This window comes from Pleurodeles waltl, chromosome 1_2 (genome assembly GCF_031143425.1).
Source record: "Pleurodeles waltl isolate 20211129_DDA chromosome 1_2, aPleWal1.hap1.20221129, whole genome shotgun sequence".
Classification (NCBI taxonomy): Eukaryota; Metazoa; Chordata; class Amphibia; order Caudata; family Salamandridae; genus Pleurodeles; species Pleurodeles waltl.
Genome location: NC_090437.1, coordinates 873,386,848 through 873,412,501, shown reverse-complemented (window position 1 = coordinate 873,412,501; position 25,654 = coordinate 873,386,848). Strand labels below are relative to the sequence as shown.

General features: G+C 41.3%; 1 protein-coding gene across 8 annotated transcripts in view; it reads right to left on the bottom strand.

Moving 5' to 3' along the window:
* TENM3 (teneurin transmembrane protein 3) overlaps nt 1–25,654 on the bottom strand; it is a 1,099,611-nt gene that overhangs the window by 152,246 nt on the left and 921,711 nt on the right. For 6 of the 8 annotated variants that reach the window (XM_069244742.1, XM_069199199.1, XM_069199207.1 and 3 more), the window contains 5 exons: nt 22,423–22,633; nt 21,355–21,456; nt 20,966–21,160; nt 14,188–14,388; nt 6,943–7,128 (listed from right to left, as the gene is read on the bottom strand). In XM_069244742.1, coding sequence (XP_069100843.1) covers nt 6,943–7,128; nt 14,188–14,388; nt 20,966–21,160; nt 21,355–21,456; nt 22,423–22,633 — 895 coding nt within the window. The remainder of the gene's footprint in view (nt 1–6,942; nt 7,129–14,187; nt 14,389–20,965; nt 21,161–21,354; nt 21,457–22,422; nt 22,634–25,654) is intronic. The other 2 variants (XM_069199192.1, XM_069199215.1) reach the window with 2 other exon arrangements.

Below are 25,654 nucleotides of genomic sequence, written 5' to 3'. Positions count from 1 at the left end.
TTAAGTATTTGTACACATGCGCACAAAGTAACACAGTGAAAACACCACAAAAAGAGTTCACATCAGTTTAGAAAAATAGCCAATATTTATCTGAATAAAACAAGACCAAAATGACAATTATCCAACATACACAAGTAAAGATATAACTTTTTGGAAGCTGAAATGAGTCTTAATCGAGATGAATCAATGGTTGTATTTTTTTTAAACACATAATACCTGGGATGCGGCATAAACGGAGATGATGGTGGCCAAAGAGGAGGTAAGGTGCTGGAAAAACAAGGTTATCTGTCGTTTCCTTACCGCAGCGGCGAGGCATCGGTTCTTGACTAGCAGGGGAGGAGATGTGTCGGTTCTTGACTGGCAGGGGAGCTGATGAGTCGGTTTCCTATTAAGAAACCTCAATACCTGGCTGCGGTGCGGGGTCGATGAGAAAGTGATGCCCAGGGTCTATGCGTGGGAAAATCCAGACATGCTGTGATGTAGCTGCACTGAAATGTGCTGAGTCAGTCCTACAGAGCATGCGTCAATTTTTTTACAAAAGACAGACGCTGCATTGATTCGTTAGCCACAAGGCAGGAGCTGCATCAATTCTTCTACCGCAAGCCAGGCGCTGTGCTGATTTTCAGCTGTGGTGCATCGATGAATGGATTTTCTTCCTCGGGATACCCGTTTCTACTTCCAAAGGGCCAGGAACTGGTTTTGGCACAACTTGGCAAGTCAGGACTCTAAGCAGAAGAGTACAGTCACTGGCAGGGGAAGTCTTTGATGTCCCTGAGACTTCTAACAAGACGCAAGCTCAGTTTAAGAACTTAAAGAACCTTGGAAACCAAGATGTAAAAAAAGCAAAGTCCAGTCCTTTCACTCTCAGGTCAGAACCAGCAAGCAGCAGGCCAGAACAACAAAGAAACAGGCAGAGTGGCAGTCCCTCCTACCTCATCCACCTGTTCTTCCTGGCAGAATGTCCTTAGTTCAGAAGTGTCCTAAAGTTGGGGTCGCAGAGGTTCAATACTTATACTCATTTCTGCCTTTGAAGTACGCAAACTTCAAAGGAAAGTCTTTGTAGAGCACAGGACCCTGCCTTTTCTGCCCTGCCCTGCCCAGACACACTCCAGGGGTTTGGAGACTGCTTTGTTTAAGGACAAGCACATCCCTATTTAAGTGCACGTGGAATTTCCACCCACCACTCTAACCCAGGAAGACCGACCAGGAAATGCAGGGCACACCTCAGCTCCTTTGTGTGACTGTCGAGAGTTTATTCACAAACAGCCCAACTGTCATCCTGCCCCAGCCGTCTATTCCACAGCCAGGCAGGTACAGAATGGTTAAGCAAGAAAATGCCCACTTTCTAAAAGTGGCATTTTCAAACTTACAATTTAAAAAAGAACTTCACCAAATATTTTTAAATTGTGAGTTCAGAGACCCCAAACTCCACACCTCTAATCTGTTCCCAATGGGAAATTAAACTTAAGATATTCCAATGCAACCTCCATGTGAAGCTATGGGAAGGACTGGCCTTGCAATAGTGAAAACTGAGTTTAGCAGTATTTCACTATCAGGACATGTCAAACAGACCAGTACATGTCCTACCTTTTAAATACACTGCACCCTGCCCATGGGGCTACCTTGGGCCTATTTTAGGGGGTACTTACATGTAGTAAAAGGGAAGGGTTGGACATGGCAAGTGGGTGCACTTGTTGTGTCGAACTGGCAGTTAAAACTGCACACATACACACCGCAGTGGGAGGTCTGAGACATGTTTACCAGGCTATTCATGTGGGCAGCACAATCAGTGCTACAGTCCCACTAGTAGCATTTAGTTTACAGGCCCTGGGCACACACTGTGCACTCTACGAGGGACTTACTAGCAAACCAAATATGTCAATCATTGATTAACCAATCACCGATACCAAATTAGACAGGGAGAACTTGCACTTCAGCACTGGTCAGCAGTGGTAAAGTCCTAAAGCCAGCAAACACGAAATCAGCACAGGATCAAAAACAGGAATTCAGAAGCCAATAAAACAGGGGAAATCACACCAAGAGCTGACAGGTCTAACAAATGCAAAGGTAGTCATTTGACTCCACCGAAGAATGATGTGGTCCACAGCAGACAGGCCTGCAGAGGATCAAGACCGAATTCTAGCAAAGACGCTTGGCTAACAGAATAGTTAAGAAAAGCTTTTACTAAGTATTATATGCAACTCATCTCAAATGAAGAACAACCGTATGCAGTCTTCCTAATAAAAATACCAAACCACAGTGAAAAATGTTATTGTGGTCACTTTTTTCACTCCCATGATGACCAGCATATCTATGAAGAAACGCGGCAGAATATTTGAAATCTCTGAATATATTATTTCTTTTAGCAATCTAGCATCAAAGGCGGTTTTTGCATACATCATCTGTGCATTGCCGTAAAAATTCTTTCCATGTTTGAATACGCAAGTTACCTGCTCATGTAAATCAGCGTGAATGAAAACAGTGCAGGTAAACAGGCAGTGAGTGGTCTATTGAAATCTGCAGACATCTCCCTTCCGCATTCTGTTAAATGATTTTTAAAACAAGTAAGGCATGCCTACCGACAGTGTGATTCTTTCTCCCATGTAGAAGCGTGTCCAAACTGGTTGCAGGTCTGATTTATTTACATGCTTTGTCTAGTTAATTCCTCAGCTCTATGGTTTTCATTTTCAATTTTCAAATCTCTCAGTTTTCCAAACCCCACACAAGCATGGTGTTAAATGGAGGTATGCATAGTGGTGCACGTCTAGGTAGCGTCTGAGCAAACAAAGACTGCCTTTGTGAACATTAACGATCTTGTTTCCCAATGTACCAACGAAAGAGCATGGAAACAAATAGCTGGTCTTTTCGTAGCTTAGAGGAATTAGGAGTTCCCCTTAGGCCACATTTCCATTTGAATGGTCCGAATGTACATGAAAATCAATGTGGCTCAATAAACAAGTCAGTGCTTAAAGCATCACTAAGCGGGACGACCACAAAAGAGCACCTCCTCTAAATCAGTAAGCTTTTTTTCGGTCCCATAATATGTGGCATCCCCAAGAACACAAACAGCACAACACATTGTAACGGAGAAAGGATACAAATTCGGAGTTTAGGAGAAAACCGAGCAGCCTACCAGGAGAAGAGCGTGTTCTTCATTAGGAATTTTTAGTGTCCTATAACAAGAAAAGACTGTTCCTTCTGCAATGAAAGTCAGGGGCGCTTTACCAAAGCAGCCTATGGATTTATTGAGTTAGTTAACAGCTCCATTTACTTAATGGAAAAAGCAGCTGCGATTTTAAGGTTTCGACATTTCGGTTTATTTAAATATTCATTTTGCAAGTAGAATTAGCATTTTCTGAGGTGCCTGCTTCCCTGCTAAGTGCTAAGTATGTAGTTTTAGTCACTTGTTTGAAGCTGTAATAATTCTCTTTCTGCTTTTCTCTTGTATATTTCTGTGTGCTTCAGTTACACGCTTCACACACTACGAGACTTGGCTTTCCTATGACTGAGCCAAAACTGTCTCATTTGCTTCACAACATTCAACACATCGATACGACTTGGTTCAAGGTCTGCTGTGACTGGACTGGATGTACTCCAACCATGCATCAAGTATTGGCAAAACCTAGACGCCTGAGTGTAAAGTGCATAGGTGTTAGACCTGACAGCCTTAGGGTGGTCACCCCTAAATTTTTGCCTGTCTCCCTCCACTTTTTGGACACTGTTTTTGCAGGTTTTTAGACTCTGTGCACTTTACCACTGCTAACCAGTGCTAAAGTGTATATGCTCTCTCCCTTTAAACATGGCAACATTGGATCATACCCAAATGGACTATTTAATTTACTTATAAGTCCCTAGCAGAGTGCACTATATGTGCCCAAGGCCTGTAGATTAAATGCTAACAGTGAACCTGCAGTACTGATTGTGCCACCCACTTAAGTAGTCCCTTAACCTTGTCTCAGGCCTGCCATTGCAAGACCAGTGTGTGCAGTTTTACTGCCAATTCGACTTGGCATTTAAAAGTACTTGCCAAGCCTAAAACACCCCTTTTTCTACATATAAGACACCCCTAAGGTATGCCCTAGGTAACCCATAGGGCAGGGTGCTGTGTAGACAAAAGTCAGGGCATGTACCTATGTAGTTTATATGTCCTGGTAGTGTAAAACTCCTAAATAACTTTTTACACTGCTGTGAGGCCTGCTCCCTTCAAAGGCTAACATTGGGGCTGCCCTCATACATTGTTTGAGTGGTAGCTGCTGATCTGAAAGGAGTAGGAAGGTCATATATAGTATGGCCAGAATGGTGATATAAAATCCTGCGGACTGGTGAAGTTGGATTTAATATTACTATTTTAGAAATGCCACGTTTAGAAAGTGAGCATTTCTCTGCACTTAAATCTTTCTGTGCCTTACAATCCACGTCTGGCTGGGTTTACTTGACAGCTCCTTGTGCATTCACTCAGACACACCCCAAAAAAAGGATACTCAGCCTCACTTGCGTACATCTGCATTTTGAATTGGTCTTCCTGGGCTGGGAGAATGGAGGGCCTGCTCTCACACAAAGGACTGCCACAACCACTACTGGGACCCTGGCAGACAGGATTGAATTGAAAGGGGACCTGGTGCACTTCTAAGCCACTGTCTGAAGTCTCCCTCACTTCAAAGGCACATTTGGGTATAAAATCAGGGCCTCTGCCCTACCACCTCAGACCCTTCCTGGAGAAGAAACTTGTAACCAGAACCTGCATCCTGCCAAGAAGAAATGCCTGGCTGCCCAAATGACTCACCTGACTGCTTTCTGTGAAGGACTGCTGACTTGCTGTTGGCCTGCTGCCTTGCTGCTCTCTGGCTGTGGCGGAGAAGTGCTCTCCAAGGGCTTGGATAGAGCTTGCCGCCTGTTCCCTGAAGTCTTAGGACCAAAAAGACTTCTCTCTTGCAACTGGACTCCTTGTGCGGCAAAAATTTGATGCACAGCTTGCTAAAACCGACGCACAGCCTGCCCCACAGTGAGAAATTCACTGCACGCTGAACCGTAACGACGCAGCGCGACTTTGCAAGGAGAAGATTGATGAGGCGCCTGCATTGTGACTGGAACTTCTACCCACGGCCCACCGGATCGATCGACACACAGCTGACCTGAGACAATGCAGCCCAACTTCCAGAGGGGAAATCGACACAGCGCCTGCCGTGTGGAAAAAACTTTCACGCAACGCCCACCGGAACGATGCAACGCTTGAGACTTCGCTCCGCAAGCTCAGTATTCTATGCACATACCCCAGGGCATCTGAAAACCCTGCAACCCGAAGAGGATCCACAATCGAGTACTGGAAATCGGCACACAGCTGTCCCTCAGTGGCAACTAAACAACGCATCGCTATGTGTGGCCAGAGAAATCGACGCACACCCCTATGTTTCCATGCTTCTCCTCCTTTACGGAGATTTTTCATGCAAACCAGGTATTTTGTGGTTGAAAGAGACTTTGCTTGCTTTAAAAAGACGTAAAACACTTTATATCACTTTTCAGTGATCTCTCTACATTTACTTATTGCATCGTTGATCGTTTTGACCTGCAAATATCCAGATAAATAATATTTATTTTGCTTAACACTGTGTGGTGTATTTTGTGGTGTTATATTGTGTTATTGTATGATTTATTGCACAAATACTTTACACGTTTCCTTCTAAGTTAAGCCTGACTGCTCAGTGCCAAGCTACCAGAGGGTGGGCACAGGATAATTTGGATTGTGTGTGACTTACCCTGACTAGAGTGAGGGTCCTTGTTTGGACAGGGGTAACCTGACTGCCAACCAAAGACCCCATTCCTAACAATAGGCATGCATGAACATATAGGAGTAAGACAGACGGGAGGGAGCCAGCTGAAGCAGACAGAGGGGGGCTACAGATATGAAGTAGTCGGTCTTGCTGTTCAGTGCAAGCACTCCAGTGGAGGTGGAAGGATATAAAGGAATAGCCAATATCATTAGGTAAGAGGCACATATTCCACTGAGCTGAGTCAAGACTTGATTGACAAAGTCTCAAGCCAATGGGTGAAAGAGGACGGCTTGAGATGTACAATGGAAAAAAGCACTTTGTTTATTATAACAGTAAGTATTTTTACCAGCAATGCTGTGAAAGCCTAAAAACGGTAGAGGTCAGAATAGATCCCAAACTAGCAATCACACTTTTCAGATTAGTGGTAGCTTTTATAACACTTATGATGCAACGTGCTTACAACTGCAAAAACAGTAAGTATATTTTGATTGTAGATATGTAAAATGGTACCTACCTGTAACCATAAGTTTGCAGCTTGATCTTACAGAATGACATGCTATACACTTCCCTGCCATCTAATATTAGGTCTAGAACATTGCAATTTGTTTTGTTTTTTTCAAAATTGTTGTTTCGACTTCAGGCATGACTACAATCCATCACAATCCCATTTTCTATTATGTAGCTGATGGTTAAAACCACTATTTTTACATTAAAACCTCATTTTCACTGGACAAGGAACTGTGATAACAATAGGCCAACTAGGAAGCTTTTGCAGATTTCTGACAATATTTGTCAGTGAATAGCAGGATGTTGGAATTAGATTAAGATATTTTTTATTGGGGGTTCGTGTGGGAAGCTATTTAGTGATGTATCAATTACAGCTGTTGTGTTCTAGCTATAACAAACGTTCCCCCTGGGAGAAAAAGTAGTGGACTCTAAATTTACTCTATTTCAGATAAGCTCCATAAAATCTGGAAGAAGATAGCACAGATTGTTCTATTTTTTTAATTAAAAAACAGCCTGTAGGGGAAGAAGTCCACAATAGGCAAATGCTATAAGCCACTATAAAATGGTTCTTCTGCTGAGTTTTAGTTTGGAGTGTCAGCTACAGTGCACTACTGCTCTCCAGAAATTTCGATGTGGACTAATAAAACAAACTATGTGTTTGGCCTACCAGTAGTACAGTGTTCTCCATTCCAACCCTGGTTGCATTCACATTTGCCATCTTTGCAGGTGCCATGCTCTGCACAGCGAGGGTGACAGGCTCTCTGATTACAAGTAGGACCAGTCCAACCTTCTTCACATCGACAGGCACCCCCCATGCAAACGCCATGGGTACCACAGTCCACAGAACAGATTTCTGTTTGGGAAAGAAATACAAGAATGTACTTAAAATGTGATACAGGGCAGAAGACTAAAGTTAGAAAGCCACTACAGATATAAATCCAGTTTCAAATTAAACCACATTTGTATTACTAAATCACATTCAAGGCAGACTATTAATTTGGAAACTAATAAAAAAGTGTACTGCAACATACTTTAAATAATAACTACATTTTTATTGCACAGTTACATAGCATCTTGTTGTGGAAACCTATCTGAACACTCCCAAAAGCTAATTTATTGTGATATCTGCATCAATCTACAAAATTGGAAACCGCTATACATAACAAAAGTGTGGAAGAGTTGCCATCTCCTGCAAACTAATCTGCCACTATGTTGCATGTTTTCAAGAGAATAAACGTTTCATAATTTAGAAAGATAACATTAATGCTTTACAATCTTGCAACTACTTTATACAATTGTCCTTTTGTACTTAAAGATAGTTTGTGTTAGTAAGGTTGTCAAATGTAGTTAAAAATGAGCTGATCCCCAGAACCTGATAAAAAGTAAACACCTTGGTTTCACCTAACCAAAACAGGAGGTTACTAACCATCATTTCTGATCTTTCTATTTTCTCTGTACATGTCATAAGTGCACATTCTCAACAGCTTCTTTTGGGTATATTATTTTCACCCATATAGAGACTAGTTCTCATTTCTTCTGTGCACTAATCACATTATTGTTGGAACCACAGCATACTTAAGGGATCTCCCCAGCCTCCACTACACAGAAGGCCACCTGCTGTCCACCACGAGGGAACACCATTTCCCCTCACAGAACTACAGCGGATGTCTCAAATTTTAATCATCTTCTGGAAAACACTCCTTGGTGCAAGTCATACAGCCAAGCTGGAGAGACTCAAGAACAGGTGTCGTGGCTATTGGCATGTTCCACAGTCACCTCCAATGACAAGCTAATGTGTTAAATATACATAGGCAAGGTCAGCACATACTTTAGGTAAGGCAAAGGCAGGAGCCTGTAGCGCAACCTGGTGGTGTCACCACAGAACAGCATGCTTTTTGTGCACAGGGGCCACTTCAGAGTCAGAGCTCACTAAAAATCATAGGACATAACTCTAATGGTTAGATAGATAAATTGCGAACACTGTTCCATACTTTGCCCTGTTAGCAAAATGTGACAAGTTTTAAATATCATGAGGTACAAATTTTGAAGGGAAGAATTACATGCTACGTACTTGCACGATAAACTGCACCAAGAAAGAAAAGTTAACGAGGTGATCTTGCACCTTCAAGAGTTGCCTTAAAAGGGTACATCATCAGCCACGCAAGTGCACGGAGAGTAAACACGGTTCCCAGTACCTTCATTGCCTTCAGAAAAGACACACAGCAGAGTTGGTAGAGTGTGGTAATATGCTGGTGCTAGGCACAGGGCAGAGGTGGGAGTAAAGGGTAGTGCTATTATGTTTTATGTACACTTTTGAAAGGACTCCATAGTTCCACCGCCGGAGGGCTCTAGATTCAAGTGTTGATCCATGTAGAATACATTGCGGGAAATAAATGTTAATTTTGAGAAAAATAGGCCTTTCTTTACATCTGGAATGCTCTGCACGCCCGACACATTTTTCATTAAAAGGCATCAGCCGCTATGAGACACATTAGTGAAACCCTGACATAATGACAACTCTCTTAAATATAAAGTATATTCCCTTCCTTGCTCGCAGTAAATTTGTGATACTGACAGCTATATGCACTGTAGTTTAAATAACGGTAAGTATGTTAAAAACAAATCAGTGTAGGGCTGTTCAACCTGTCTCCCAGCACACTCTCCTAACAAGACCTTGAAAACTGATGGAATAATTGAAAAGAGCACTCGAGACTAAAAGTATTTATAGGCCAACAAAAATATGAAAAATGCACCCAAGGCCTCAAAAAATGATATATGAGCAGCTGATACAATAAGTCAGCCCATTTTAGTTTGCGTTTGTAGTTTCTTTCTTCCTCTCGGCAGTATTTTCTTGTTTCCAAAGCTCCACTGCCGTGGAGCGGACTTCAGACTAAATGTGCCCAGTGAAAGTCCTGGGATTTTATTGTCATTATATGTGGATCCATATGAGGATGTGAAGCTTGTGACTTCTAACCAACTCGTATATGGCGTGAGGAATGTATAAGTATTAAAGTATTCTAGCCTCCTCTCTTTTTCTAGGCATAGGCATGTCTAAGTGCAGTGTTCAGCCATCCTACACAAAACACCTCTTGGATCCCCACACACTCTATCACACTAATTTAATCTAGCCATCTTTCAACCACACCCTATTCTAACCACTGATGCCGCCCTGGCTTTCAACTAACTGATCCGATAAGGCATACAAGCTCCGTCGGGCAACCATTAGGACAAGGCATGCATGCTCTAGACTGAAGCCTTTGAGACAAGCTATGCAGGCTCTGATCAGCAACCATTCAAACAAGCAATGCAGGCTCTGATCAGCAACTACTCAAACAAGCCATGCAGGCTCTAATCAACAACCATTCAAACAAGCCATGCAGGCTCTGATCAGCAACCATTTAGACAAGGCATGCAGGCTCCAGCCTGCAGGCGTTTGGCCAAGGCATGTAGATTCCCATCTGTATCCACCCGGCAAGGCCAAGGGTGTAACAAAGTCCCCCTCAGTACAGTACACAGTGCAGGGGTGGCAGGCCCCTGGCTGGGTCCAGGGGGAAGGAGGCCTCTTACAGGTATCTTGCAGGGGGGGAGCTTTTAGTTGCATTACCCAACTGGACATGAGGGTTTCAGAGAGCAACCATTCAAAAAAATCATGCAGGTTCCAGCCTACAAACATTTGGAGAAGACATGTTAGATGCAGCACACAACCATTCAACAGACATTCAAGTTCCGGCCATCAAACATTTTGCCAAGGCAGGTAGGTTCGGCCTCCAACTAAGAGGAAAGGATAATAGTGCTCTAAGACTGCAACAATAGTGGAAGTGAACTGCATAGAAATTACAGGCAACAATAAAAAGTAGACTGGCCATCCTTAAAATGCAAAAAACCCTACCACATTCTCTTGCCCTCCAATACCCACTGAAGGTCACAAAGAAAAGCCAGTTATGGAACAGCAATGTATTTCAGACCACTGGAAAGCAGTCTGGTCCCATTTATGCAGACATTAACCAAATATTTTTGCTTTAATTATTTTCTCATAGAACTGCACAAGTCACCATTCAAATAACAAAATAGAAAGAATGTGCCTGGTCTCTTAATTCCATTTCTCCTTATCGCCTCACTCCTCCCCTAACAGCAAAATATAGTGTTTGCAGTCCGAAAGTGCAAAAGGACATCACACACAGCGCAGAAAGGAGTTGTGACGCTTCTTACAAGTAGCTGACAGAAAGGGTTACGGGGCAAATGGAGCTTTCAATGCCTTTTTTATCCAGAACAATTTCTATCTACTTTGAATTACATTTTTGATTAAGAGACTTGCGATGGTTTGATTAGCTTCAAAGCTACAGAATATCAACTTGGCTCCAGCAGAGAAAGGTTTATTTCAGGCATACCCTTTTTCTCCACAATCTAATCAATTTTTCATTAGAGTGAAGGTGTTTATCAGCTTTTAGCACACTAGCTTTGAGCAAGGTGCGTCAATCTTTGTAATGAACTTATTAATTAGAGGTAATTTAACTGAGGTGGAATGGAAGGGCTAATTAACGGACAGACTGCTGATGAAGATAGAGGAAGGCTCTGTTGATTTCTATCCTATAAAGGCAGCGATGAAAAGAATCTATCCTTCGCCTTTAGCAGCTCAACAAACGGGTTCCACACGCCTAGATTTACAAAGCTCCCCATTTTAAGACGTCTAAAGGTCAGTCAGTGAATTTCCCATTCAAGGACTTGCAACATGTGCAATTAACTGAACTTGATACGCTCTTTGTATTTTTTTTTTAACCAAAGTTAATTTGAAAACTTCCACTGTGCAACTATCCAGTGAGGTAAACAAAATAGTAGGGGAGGGGGAAGATGGCTTTCTTGAAGTAACTGGAGGGGGGCTTTGACAATTTAGGACCTTACAAATAAAGAAAACAAAAAAGTGCTAAGCGGATTGCTTAAAGTAACTCCAGTCACTGATAAGTTATCTGAGCTGCAATCCAGTAGGTTATTTTTTGCGCACCATGCCACCTCAAATAAGAACCAGCCATATGCAAATAAGCCTGCGTCCTGCTCTGATATGAACAGTTTATCCCTAGCTGCCAGGCCTGGTGTCCTCTGAAAGGGAACACAGATAGGTACAGCAGTTCGGCTTAATCAGTAGGGTACAGCTTGAGGTCTGCGTCACAGCGAGCACTGAACAGGTTTTGAACGTAATCTGTCTGGGTTGTTTACCGTTCAGAGGGGATATGGCCTGGCAGGTAGGATGGAGTGTCCCTATCGGAGCAGGACCAAATCTGATTTGCACATGACTGACTCCTGCCTGAGGTGAACTGATTTGTTTTTAAAATACTTGCCATTATTTAAATAACAGTGCATATAGCTGTCAGTGTCACACATTTACTGCGAGCAAGGATGGAAATATACTTTATATTTAAGAGAGTTGTCATTATGTCAGGATTTCACTAATGTCTCTCATGGCAAATGATGCCTTTTAATGAAAACTGTGCCAGGCTTGCAAAGCAATTCAGATGTAAAGGAAGGCCTCTTTTTGTCAAAATTATCATTTATTTTCCGCAATATATTCTACATGGCTCAATCTGGAGCCCTCCGGCAGTGGAACTATGGAGTCCTTTCAGAAGTGTACATAAAACATAAAAGCACTGTCATTTAAGCAGATAAAAGAACGACAGGCAGGATTGCGGCCCAGAGTAATTACCAAGTGGCTGAGATTAATTCAAGCAATCCGCCTAATGTTTTTGTTTTCCGCAGTGTGACGCCCTTCCAGATAAACAGAGGCCTGCTGCTGAGTGTGGCTCTTGAAAGGCAGACAACCCCTGCACCATAGGAGCTGTATGGGTCAATGTTAAACACCCGAAACTTTAGCTTAATAGCACTGGAATGAGGCCGGGCAGCACTCCAGCCCAGGCACGGCAAAGTGTTGCATAAGTGATTACAGTGTAGTACACATATTGCCTGTTTTACGAGCTCAAACAGCCAATTTTGGGACAGCCACTACCAGCACATCACCACATAGATCTTTTACGTAATACAGTCCCAGGAGTGGAGGACTACAGCCTGTGAAAACACTCAAGTACGCATGAGGGCAGACTCAAATAACATGGAGGTCTGAAATCTGGTCTGTGTTGGATCCCCTACAATGGAATGCCACGCAACCTGGGCTAGTGATTGAGGAATATTGGACTTCAGCTCACCTTTCCCAGGATGAACTTTAACTTACCCATCAGCACCACATCCAGATTCCTCGCTTAACTAGCACCGCCAAGGAACTTAACATTTGCACACAGTGCTTGGTTAAACATCTTAAAAAATGTATACAAATGTAACCGTTTTGATTATGTTATTTATTGCTAGCTGTGAATTGTCACAGATTAAGTTTAAGAAGCCAGTGTTAGAAAATACCTTGTAACATCACAGAATAAATCGATGGACGGTGTTTAGAAACGTATTTACTTACTCATTTTATTTGGTTGTTGCTAAGAAAATACATTAACGTACACAGCAAAGACAGTCTTTTGCTTTCAAAATGCATTTTAGTGCATTACAGCCTGACTAAGGTCGAGATGTTTTTGCAGCGTTTGTGCTTATCTGAAGGCCAACATGAATGTTTAACTGTCTCAACAATAAAAGAATGAGAAGGACTTGTAAATTTCAAAGTAGGCCTGGATGCTATTTTGGTTTTATGAAACGATTTGCTGTATTTTGTTGGTGTGTTCAACCCACAAAATTCTGCAATTTAGTCAGGGTATCGTTAAGCATAAATTAGGTTCAAGGGGCTAGATGTGTCAAACGGTTTTGCCCATTCCATGTCTATGGGAAAATGCATTCATACCTATGGCCCTAAATAATCTGTCAGTGCATCTTAGTATTGCAAGACGGACCAGAAAATGTCCCTCCCTTTTAACACAACACAAACTATGGCTTTCGTCAGTAGATCGCGGTTACAGTTTAAAATTAAAAGACAATGTCAAGCAAATGCAAACACAATGCACTACTTTAGGCTGTAGGTTTTCCATTTGCTAAACATTGTTGTCCGATTTGATGACTGTTGTCCGTGTCAAATATTGCACTTACCTGCACTGCCAGCAAACAGTGGCCAGATGCACCAAAACACTGCTTGCAAAAGGTGGTAGTAGATTGCGCACCAACATTTTGTGACCAATGTCTGATTTTGCAAATCTACCTATGTACTATTAGATTGATACATAAAATCACCATTCACAGGGGGTCACAGAGCAATTTGCCTAACAAATATTAATTAGACTGGTTGCAATATCTGACCTCCTGCAATTAGCCACAAATACAGGGATGGTGGTCTGCAAGAGACAGCAGACCATCATCTCCATGTTTGCATTTTGAAATAGAAAGCTTTTTTTTTTTAACAAAGCCAGTGTTTCGTAAAAGAACTGTGGCTGCTTTAAAATTTTAAAGTTTTCTGTTTGAAAAATATTACTGGGAGCAGGCAGTAGTCCTCTCAACCACTGGCTACTCTCCCCGAGGCTTCTACTGCAATTCCCAAGAGGGAAAGAGTCTCAAAGGAGCCTTGTCCCCTTTCTGGATCAGTTACAATCTCTTTTGAGGTGTTGGTAACTGTACAATGGTTTGTCACCAGGTGTGGTCGCAAACCACTGAATACACAGTCTCAATTTGTTTTGCATGCACCCTTTTACTCCACTTCCAAATAGCGATTTGGTATGGGTTGCAAAACTCATTTTACCAGTCTGTAAAATTTATTTGATTTGTAAAAAGCCACAAACTCAGTGATTTGGCAAATTTCAGTGTTTGTGACTGTAAAATCATTTAGTATATTTGGTCCTAAGTTTGTTCCACATTTGCCAACGTCACAAAGAAAAGGACAGCATGGAAATAAGTGATAAAGAAGTGGAGTGATAATATTGTTATTTAACCCCCTTACCAGTTGAGCAATCTGGGCCAGTCCAGTTGGGATCACAGGTGCACGTGCCAGACTCCTGAAGGTAAGTCCCATGGCCAGAACACTGGTCAGGGCACATGGACTTGAGTATCTCGCAGTTGGTGCCGCCCGATCCTGCATTGCAGTGACATTCCCCATGGATGCAGACTCCATGGTTGGAACAGGAGGGGTCAAGGCAATCAGCTAGAGGGGAAAAACAACTATGATTACATTAATGGAAATCACCAACACACTTAAGAAAGCATGTATTGTTTCAAGCTGAAGGAGCAACCTGGAGTTAAAGAGGACACAAAACTAGGACCATCGTGGATGACAATAGGTAGTAAAGAAACATTACAGTGTTCAATATCTCAAAATGATTTATTTATCATGTTTATCAGTTATTTTGTGAAAGTGGTAGATTGCTTGGGAATTAAATATCTATTTAATGGGACACTAGTAGATTAAATGGGGCAACTAACACTTCAGGAACCTAACCATGCACAATGAAGCAAGCCAGACAATTCTCAATGGTGTCTTTGACGATGACTGTAGGAATGTTGCTGTATTTATATAGTGCAAACGTAGCTGGGAAGCAACGGACTGCTGAACAACAGGTTGAAGGCCTACAACAGTGGTTTTTCCAGTGAATCATTGCAGCAGCCGAATTGTGGCTTGATAATGGGAACATACTTTTTAGTTTAGAGAGCTCTTCCAAGTAGCTTTTATTCACAAGTGGACCCAAAGGGCTCAGAAGCAAATCTCATATTCTGACCCAACACCATGTTCAATCCCTGAGGGTGGACTCATATACCCGTCAATATTGTTACTGTAAATTAGAAACTACCCCTTCTTGGGAGGCCGCAAGGAAAGGGCTGATTTCAAAGTTCAACTTGAGGTTTTTCTCAGATTTCTCTTAGTATGAGCCCCTGCCCCAGCCATATTTGACACAATGGTAGGTGGACTTGAGTAGAAGCAACAGCCTTCCTACACATCAAACTGCAAGAGGGCAGCAATTCCCCTCAGTTACAGCAAACGTTTCATCCACATTAAGAAAGGATGTCAGCTGTGAGGTTAAAAGGGGTCTGCAGCCAACAGCTACAGCTTCTGCCAGGCGACTGCCCGGAAAGAAAACGCCAACGGACACCTCCCTGGCAGATATGGAACAAATCTACAGGTATAAGAGCATGAGAAATGAGTCAGTTTGCAACATGGAGGGTATTACTTGGTCTAAGAAGGTCATGCATTACATTAAAAAATGTATCTGTATACAAGGGACCTTGAACAATGACTAAGCACTGTGTATAACAAGTGAGGCAATGGCCACTAATTACATTGTCTCAATGCACGAGAACCAAGGGGATTCCTCATTACAAAGTTAAATACTTTAAATTAAAAAGAAATACAAACTCATATTTAAAGAATTCCTAGTATCAGACATAAACTTAATTAAGAGCTAAATATGTCAATGTGTAACCCCATTGATGGCCTAGTAAACAAGTGAAAAAGTGAATAACCACTTTGTATAAAAAGCATTTGAAATAGCCAGAGGCCTATATGAAATGTTTAAAACACATTTACCTTATAGATTCAATTTTCTTTTAGTTTCTTGTGTGGTGGCCCTGAATAGCCATCACCCAGATGATCCCTCCAGGATATCTGTCTATCTAAAGATAGTGTAGTACTCATAGATAAGAGAACACGTTGTGTGTGTACCTCCAAAGCTGTTTAATGAGAAAAGGCGATAAAGACCGGACAGATGGGATGGGTGCATCCTAAGCAAGTACATATCAAGAAGGCATCCGGCCAGTACACGGTTTAGCCTGTTATCACTTTCAAGTCACTATTTGTACAGTGGATGATGGCTCTTAAGCAGCAAGAAGAAAGTAGCAGTGTAGTAAAGGTGCTACAAACTTGAAAGAGTCATAAGACATCCATGTAAAACATGGTTTATGTTTCAATAGATATAATTGATCTATTACAAGCAGTATTACTTTCTTTGTTTGGAAAGGTGTGAAATGAAATTTTAAAGAGGAGGGGCAAAGTGCTGAATGAAGACAATGATTACGATCTAATTACAGTTACTCATGTTCAAAATGCAGTTATTTAAGTTAGTCACATCCAGAAAGTAAACACACAAAAAGTGATGGGAGTATGCATGCAATAAGTCTATCGACTGGCAATTGGTTGGGGTAGTATTCCAACCTATCGTGCTTTTGCCCACCATGCTACCTCAGATTATACCCAGCCAAATGGAACCAAGTTACACTCATCTGAAGAGCCCCAATCAGGGTGGAACCAGTCTTGGATTGCTTGTGTTCCGGTTTAGAGAGGACATGGCTTGGCAGTTCGGACTGGGCTGTCCCTATTGGAACAGGGTCCAGACTGATTTGCTATTGCTGGGTCTAATCTGAGGTAGCATGGTGGGCAAAAGAATGATGGGTTGAAATGCCATCCAAGTAACTGCCAGCGTTTAGACTTACTGCAAGCATCCTCCCAACACCTTAAGCATGTTTGACATCCAGACAGTAGGCAGCATTCCCTTCCCAGAAATGTGTAATCTGGTGCCCGCTAGCTGTTTATCAGACACTGTGGCACTGAGCACTTGCAGGATTAAACAAGTGCCCCCTGATTGCCTCGATGCAACACAACAAAACGAGGTCTGGCTTCTCTGAAGGATTTATTATCAGATGACCTGATTGGTTCCCACAGACCTCTGGCAGCCATAGACGGCTTACGTCCTCCAGTTCAAGAAACAAATGAGTTGCATACTTTCTGTCTTTCTTAATTCACTTTAATGTGCTTCAGATGATGAGATTTAATTCAGCAATTTGACTCAATAAAACTTTACACTTGTAGGGTCAATGGTCTGAAAATGTAATCCTGCAGACTTAATTGCATTGCTTTGTACACGCTGATCAATAAAATCAATTTGATTGAGGAAAGAAAAAGGGACTTCTCCCTACTAGAATGAAAATGGGCTGCACTTTACAGAATGGCTTTGTGGAGATCTTCATTACAACTTAATGCGCAAACATGTATCTCCTTTCACTGTGATTTATTTGGATCAGCTCACTCTAGTCCTGTTTCTCTTGAAAATGCTACATAGAACGATCCAAGGACAGGTGCAAGAGGACAACATTCCTTCAATATTGTGGAAAAACACTTCCGTCTATTCTTTATGCCAGCCTGAACTGTGCCACTCGTCAAGCAGCCCCCCCAAACATTTATATAACGTTACACGTTAAAAAGTCAATAACTTCGTGGACAGAAGTGGTCTATCTAGCAGCTGAAATACTTTGAAGAACTTTGTAATATAGATTCCACGCAGAATTAAATTGTGGACACACCATGGTAAATTTCAAAACCCATATTTTAAAACAGTAAGTGCTCTAGTAATGGACCGTACATGGTAATCTAGACTAAGAATCCCACAACTGCACACAACACTATCGATTTAGTCACTTTTCCTGAGTGGCAGATACTCTTACAGTGACATTAAGCCATATGAGTCCTACAAGTACTTTTACAATAAAGAGAGTGAAACACAAAAGTTACAATAAGTTTCATCCCTGGCACTGGTGCTAAAAAAATTACCCTCCTGAAAATACTTCAAAGTTAAATTAATGTGTACATAAGGAGGACTGGCCCAATCCCGCAGGTAGTAATATTAGAACTATGCCGTAGCAGAAATGATGAGAGGGAAGAAGCAGCATGAAATGCATGTAAAAACACACAACCAGTGTCCTTTGAAAAAAACAATAGTGAAATTGAAACACACAGATTTAAATGAAAGAATACCTTCTCTCACTGGTGAGGAGTAACTTTTTAAAATACACATTTCTTCATTGTTATTTGAATGAATAAGTTGTATGTTAGGAGTCTTGGACAGAGCAGAAAGGCAGCAAATAGTAAAATTAAAGCAATAGAAGAATGCAATAATCAGAGAAGGAATCTAAGTTCTCAAATGTGTGTGTACGTTTGCAATACCTCAATAAAGAGAACAGGCCCCTGACAAAAAACGAGATATTGAAGACAAAGAGGACTTTCACTTTGTTTTTGTGGTCAGTGTGATAGATGGTAAGTACTGGGCTAGTACTCGAGGTCGTACTACAAATGAGGAACCATGTTGTTCATCAATTAATTGAGCTCTATCACTACACTAGCTGCTGATGGGTATGTTACTGCAACACTCACTCAGGGGATGCTGTCACAGAACAGTCCTGCAGAGATTAGATCACTATACGAAATGCACAATGTCACTTGTCTGCAGACACCTTTTTATTTGGGAACAGGTCGCCCATTCAATAGTCCAAGAAGCCATGTTCTGCTAATGAAACTGCGATGTTTGAGACTCATTTCTAAACTGAAGCCTGTTCTTGAATGTCGCTCGCAGTATTGGCTAAGTGGCTTGGAATACTTGCTTAGCCAAATGAAGCTGTTTAATACTGCCATCCAATTGACACGTGTACCTTATTTTTAGGCTTTTCTGCATTTGTGCCTTGGGGCAACCTAGACTGCAGTGTGAAGCTATTGATGCTCAAATACTAATCGGACACTAATCTCCAGTTTTATCAGTGGCTAGACAATGCTCTCTGTCACCTAGGGCCGTGCAATAACCTTTCCTAGCAGGAGTTTTTCTGTCCTTATAGTAATGAAAGTAAATGCGATTCACAAAGGAATATTAAATGTAAATGCTTTGTTGTGGATTTTTTAAACTACACTAAGGCTTTTTAATTCAAGAGCATTGGCGGAATGCATAAATTGCGGGATGACAAATGCTACTCATAGAAATTTTGCAGATGTTTGGAAAGTTCAGAAGATGTCAAACCAATAAACAGCTAAATTAACACATCCAGTCTCAATTATGTTGAATCCCGTCTTGAAAATATCCCACCTGCAATGACCAGTATCATAAGTGAGACCTGTTCCTCAGGGAACAGGTCTTATTTTTCCAATTCCGTGTATTTCTAATTATCATTATTATTTGCAGCACCAGTTTAACCACATCAGATTAGCTTAATTTCTCAATTATTTGAACTGTTTATCTGTCTCTTCTGTGCTACCATCAGGGGGCTGTGGGACAGGAAAAACTTCCTATTTGACATCCAATTCCTAGAGCTTCCCCTCTGTAGGAGGTTTATTGTTTGAGGATACAGGCTAAGCCATACATCATTGTGCTAAAGGAAATCAAAGATAAGGCTCTTTCTCTTTTAGGAAATTACCAATGCTTGACTGCAAAATGTTCTCTACCTTAAGTCTACTGCCGGGCCTACACTCACCCTCCTAGAGTGGACATGTTCACTAGGCTTCTTCCAGGTATGGCTGACGTAATCACAAGGCAAGGAAAGACTTTTGCCTATTGAGCTACCAGATGGAAAACTAAGCATTGTAATATAGCCGGGGGGGGGGGGGGGGGGGTCTAGGTGACACTGTCAAGACTGTTTTTAGGTCTCGCCTGCAATGGTGCATGCACAAGAACTATTGTATACAACAAGGTGCTTGCAGCCTGCCCATTGCATAACATTTGTTGGCTTGTCACTCTTACTTGCTGCATTCTAATTGGCCAGTACATGCTGGCTTCACTTCCTCCTCTTTCAGCAAGACCATGAGGTGATTGAGCTGTGATTGAGCCACTAATTGTATTTTTTTCTTCATCCTTGTCATCCTTGTTAAACTGTTTGCCATTTGTAAATATGTTTTAGTATGCCACACACACTTCAAAGAAGCCCTTTTCTCTTCTGAAATGGATGTTTGTGACAAAATGTTATCTGCTTTTATTGTGACAGATGATGCTATCTTCTTCCAAATGTATTTGAACTAAGACAAGGACAAGGGAATGGGTGCAAGTACTTTCTTTATGTGATAGTTTTTTTTTTTGCCAAATGTCATTTTTTATTATTTCACGCATAAGGAGATAACCTGCTTTGCTCAGAATGACAACGGTGTTGTGCTGGGACCTAAAAAGCACTGAGAAAGCCATTGTGTCTGGCTTTTTAGACTATTAGTGTTGCTTTTGCCTTTTGCACATGTTATACCGCATGGGTATTCATAACTTTGGCAATGATTTGCAGCATGCTGCATAGTGGAGCATCTGCTGTGCAGCATGGCTAAAACGTATAAATTAAAAAACAGTATGATGCATCCGGCGCTAATGCACATTAAAAAACAAAATGTGCATGATCCCTGGATGCATCTTAGCACTTCACTTTTTAAAACTACTTTAAGCCACACTGCAAAACATCCACGTTGCTGTACAGCATGACTACAAAACATTGCCAAAGCCAATAACTCCTATACTCGAGATCTACTGATTTGGCTAATGCTTGTTTATCTGTAACACTGCTAATCTTTGCAACGTTTCTGCCTGTGTGACGTAACATGGACGGGCTACTAAAGGGACTTCTTTGAAGCACTGTCTGTCTGCCCCTTCCTATTGGAGAAGTAGAAGCCTCCACATTCGAACTCTAGCTTCAACATGCACAGCAAATGGCAGATTTGAACTCAGATTTACGATGTGAAGCACTTATCAATGAACATAAACACTATCCCCTCAACACTTAAGCATCTACCTTTTCTCTGCCTTGCTGTCAACTTTCTATAACCGGGCTCTCACCCTTTTGTTCAGCACTCTATTCCTTTATATAGGTTTGAAACACAAACTTGTACACCTGCGCACATATTTACCATGGACAAGACACAATTGTGCTTGGAGAAAATAGGACGTTAGCAATTTCCAACGCTTCCCGGTCAAGAGAAATAAAGTGTATCTTTCACTCACCTTCGTCGCAGTTTTCTCCTTTGTGCCCCGAGTTGCAGACGCAGGACCCCATTATGCAAATCCCACGGCCCCCACATTTCGGGTCGAGGCACTGTGTGTTGGGCACGTCACACTCTGTTCCCTTCCAGCCACTGTAACAGAGACAGCGTCCTTTGGAATACTGCCCATTCCCGCTGCACAACACAGGGCAGGCTGCTGCGAAACAAAACATGACAGGAGAATTAACAGGGATCTTTTCATAGCAATCCTTCGAAATAAAAGAAGCTGCCATGAAACAAGCCTTGGCAATTTATTTTCCTTCGTTCTTTTTTTTTTAATGGAATTAGTCACTACTCGTGTTGCTGCAGCTTAAATTATATTCACTTAAGGAGAATGTCTAATTCCTATACCTCTTGAACAATCGGGACCCAGAAATCCGGGAAAGCAATGGCAGGTTCCAGAAACGCATTCTCCATTTCTATGGCAATCACGAGGGCATTCGACCACAGACTCTGGAGTGGAAAAAACGGAGGCAAAATCAGATTATTAGACCTCTCACAACCATAGTGGCTCCTCAAATATACCCTTTTTCAACTGCTGCGGAGACTGACAGCTATTTCAATCACTGCAGCAACCTGTACAGCCGCCTGTAATTTGAAAGCAGTAAATACTGACCAATTTCCTGCAATTACTGCCTAGAGCATGTTATTACCATCGGGTACAACAACACACGTTTAAAGACTTGGGTATGACATGGCCATTCACAATACACGTAATGCTGCTTGACGAGAACTATACAGTATAGGACATCCCTCAGAAATGGTTTCTTAGTCATCCAGAGAGCGTTAATTGAGAACAAATTAACATGGATGTGCTTCTCTTTGCACAAGACAGTCACTATGCAGGACTGCAGCTCTACATCGCTTCTTATTTATTGGCAGTTTTATATAGAGAGGTCCATACCCCAGGAGCCAGAGAGATTGGAACCAAAAACACTTCTGAAGGAAGAAAATGAAAATATCTTATACAGTTTAGTATGCAAAACAGGATGTTCTCATGGGCAGAAAATATACCAAAATTACATCAAATGAATAATGACCAAATTATAACTTCACGGTTTTCATCAAGATGTAAGAAAAATGTAGACACCAACAGGATTTCAGTGAGCGAGAACCAGGTTATGTCTGAAATTGGCAGTGGGATAGACAGTGATTCATCTCTATTTTTGAATCTTCCATTTAAATGGTTCATCCTAATCTTGGGGGCTCGGGGGAGGAGGGCATGTTCCAGATCCTGGATACAATTGCTTTGTTGGAATGTCCCTTGTGTACGTCCTTTCTTTTTGAGGACTACCCTTCTAAGGAGAAAGGGGGCTTGCAGTGCCAACCAACGCTATCTGTTTTTTCCAAATCTATGATGATAGTCCACATTGCGGGTTTAAGATTTGCTTTCTCAACACTCTGGAATTATGTGCTTACCTATAACAATAGTGTTGAAGGACACCTGTTCAGGGTTCTTGCCATCATTGTAGAAAGCCAGGTGCCAGATTCCTGCATCAAGGTACTGAATAAAACCCGCCTCTTGAACGTTAACTGATCTCACTTGACGCTCGCCTCGATCCGCCTCAAGTAAGTTACGTTTCTCTCTTGCAATTAGTCGGCTACCGTCCAGAAGTTCCACAAAGTCATACTGCAGAAACACAGCGAAAGTTTAGTAACAGCCTTTGAAATATACTAACAACAATTGTTACACAGATTTTACATTTCGTTTTTTTTCTCCATAAAATGAATTTGAATTTGACTTTATCAGGGATCTCATGCTTTGCTGTTTCTACTTTGTTATCCTTTTAACAATAAAGAAACAAATATTTCTCTCACAGTCCTTTGTCAATACACTCTTAATTTCTTATTTATGTATCACCTCACTGAGGCTCTCTCTAAATGTTCATGTTAATTCAGCTCTGTGATTCAGGCTTGTGAATGCAAGCAAGCATTCTGCAATCTACAGCACCAACATATTTGTTTCTCCTACAGCAGCATTTTGTAATTCCACCTAGAACATTGTATTTAGAAGGCAGTAGGTTACTATCAGACTGCCACAATCTCCAATCCATCTAGCAGCAGTGCCCTCTGTCTCCAGTGGGGATATAATTGAAACAACCCATATATAGCAATAGCCTCCTCATGGAGCGTTTCTACTACTAAGGTGTTCTCTTTGGTGGAGTCTATATTAACAACCCAATTTGCAAAACGCTGTTTTGCTCAAACTACATTATTTAGAATGAGGACCCATGATAGCCATGTGATGTTGGGCATAGTAGGGCTTCCTCTGTGTACTGTATTAATCTATGACTTGGGTGGAAGTGGGTCCCGCAAGTAGGTCTGTTCATGTGTGACTTGCCCTCATCTGATTCCATGAGGGTAAGCAGCTCCTGTGGAACATTTCATGAGTAAACAGATACTGCACATAAAAGCTCCAACAAGCTATGCTTCTGTTCATGATTACTTTAAAAACAATAGTTAACATGAACTAATAATGTATATGTGTTGTGAATGTGTGACTGACATGTGTCAATGCATCAGGGAAAATCTTGGCCTGTGCTATTACTGCAGAATAAAGGGAAGATATTCCAGAGTGAAGTCTTGATTCTAATGAGTATCAATCAAATTAACAATTTTTTTAATAATACAAAAAAAAAAAAAAAACTTCTGAAAAACTTTTATTCAAGTCAGGAAACATTGTCTTCCAACAGAAGCAGGGGAGATGAAACACTTTGTTTGGTGCAGTTCCATCTTTCAAATACGAGGTGAGCCAGAAAGGGGATCTCTGCTGTTTTTTAAGAAGTTGTTAAGAAGGACTAAACATGTTTTAAGTAGTTGATATGGAGGGTTAACAAAATACCTCTCAGGAGCACTTAGGCATTCTGAGGCAATGACAACTTTTTGCTGGGTGCTAATGCATATCTTGTGATTATCTGCAACAGTCTATAGTAAATGGTGGGCTTAAGGCACAAGTAGCGATGGCTCAATTGGTTGGATAGAAGACAAAGATCTCCTAAATGGTGGACAATAGTTAAACTACATAATACCAAACTTTAGACACCTGCTGTGAATCATCTTGAAATATGTGTACCCCCCTGCAACGAGAGCCAGCTAAGATTTCTGCTAATGGCAGGGAGGAATAGACAACAGGTTTGATTGTTCTCAAGAATTGTGGAGCTGGAATATTTATGCCAGAAGAACTACAGTGCCTTGAAATATACCTCATGACTGAGGTTTATTGTTTCTCTTTGTGAATGAGTCACAGCAGACTTAAATTTGGTCACCCACAACCCAAAACAGTAAGAAACCTATCCAGCCACAGTTAAAAGTATGTTGCCTATACACTTATGTTTAGTTTACCAATGACTACTTCTCTTGGACTAGAAGTGGAGCTAGCCTCATCTGCACTGCAGCGGGTGAATGAATGCTAGCCTAGAACAGGGGTAGCTTACAGAGATCCTGCCTAATAATGCTATAATATTTCAGACAGAAGAAATCACTAGAGGCTATGTACAGTTGCTTGCTGGCAAGTTTACATAGGTTAAGAAGTCTTCTGGTAATCCCAACTCTGAGCCCTACCTTCACAACTTTGGAGACAATTGGCAAAGCCAACCAAGAAAAAAACTTGAAAGTACTGGTTCTTATTACTACAGAACATAACAAGCAAGAGAGCTTTCTATTGCATGGCTAAACTTTGTGCTTGCTGATGCAGACCTAGTCTGACCATTGTGCCTGCTGATTTGAACTTACAAAGCTTCACACAGATATTGTGTTAGTCCCAAGGGACCTCACGGTAACACTTCAGGTCTCTACTGCCGAATTGTGAAAGGCTTTTCTTTTGATGACTACACTTCTTTTCCTATTTTTTTTTTTTTTTTTTAAGTCTGAGCTATTTTCATCACAACTGGATGATTTCTGATGCTTTGATATGTAGTGATTTTTGATTCTTGGTTAATTTTATTTTTTATCCTGGTCGCTACAGTTTTAATCATCAACACCAAGATATATATTTCTATATATTTTCATATGTGAATTCACATTTATATATCTGTTGATCAAAACACATTACTCATATTGATTCAAAATCATTTAACATCTCTATCAAAGTTACAACTTGAGCTCAGCCAAGACACCTGAAACAAGAGTGAAGAATGTCTTGAACAATAGCCAACTAACCTGTGTGTCTGTGTGAAGCGGTATATCTAAGTGTGTTTGTTCCATGTCAGCTCTGCAACAACTTCTTAATACATCCTTCTACCCACAGAACCATTTAACTGTCTTGGCATTTATAAAGCCTGAATCTCAAACCAGCAACTATTTTTGTACTATATATATAGGAAGGAAAAGACCCCAAACCAAATTTACTCTGAATTGTATTACTACTTGAAAAGCAAGACAGAGAAGTTAATGAAATGCCAGAGTGCTTCAAACACAATTATTTATGGACCATAAACAAATGTAAGGACTTGAACATTCGGGTAATATGGTCATACATTAGTGGTTCAAAAAGGACCTGTTTACACAGCAGTTCCAAATTCATCCAATAGTGAAACTGGAGCTTGCTGCAGAAGTAAGAAGGCAGATGCCCATGGAGAATGACTTGGGGATGAGTGGCTCTGCTTACTCAATCCGTCTGGGGTAAAGGATGCCCTTAAAATACAGCTTTAGG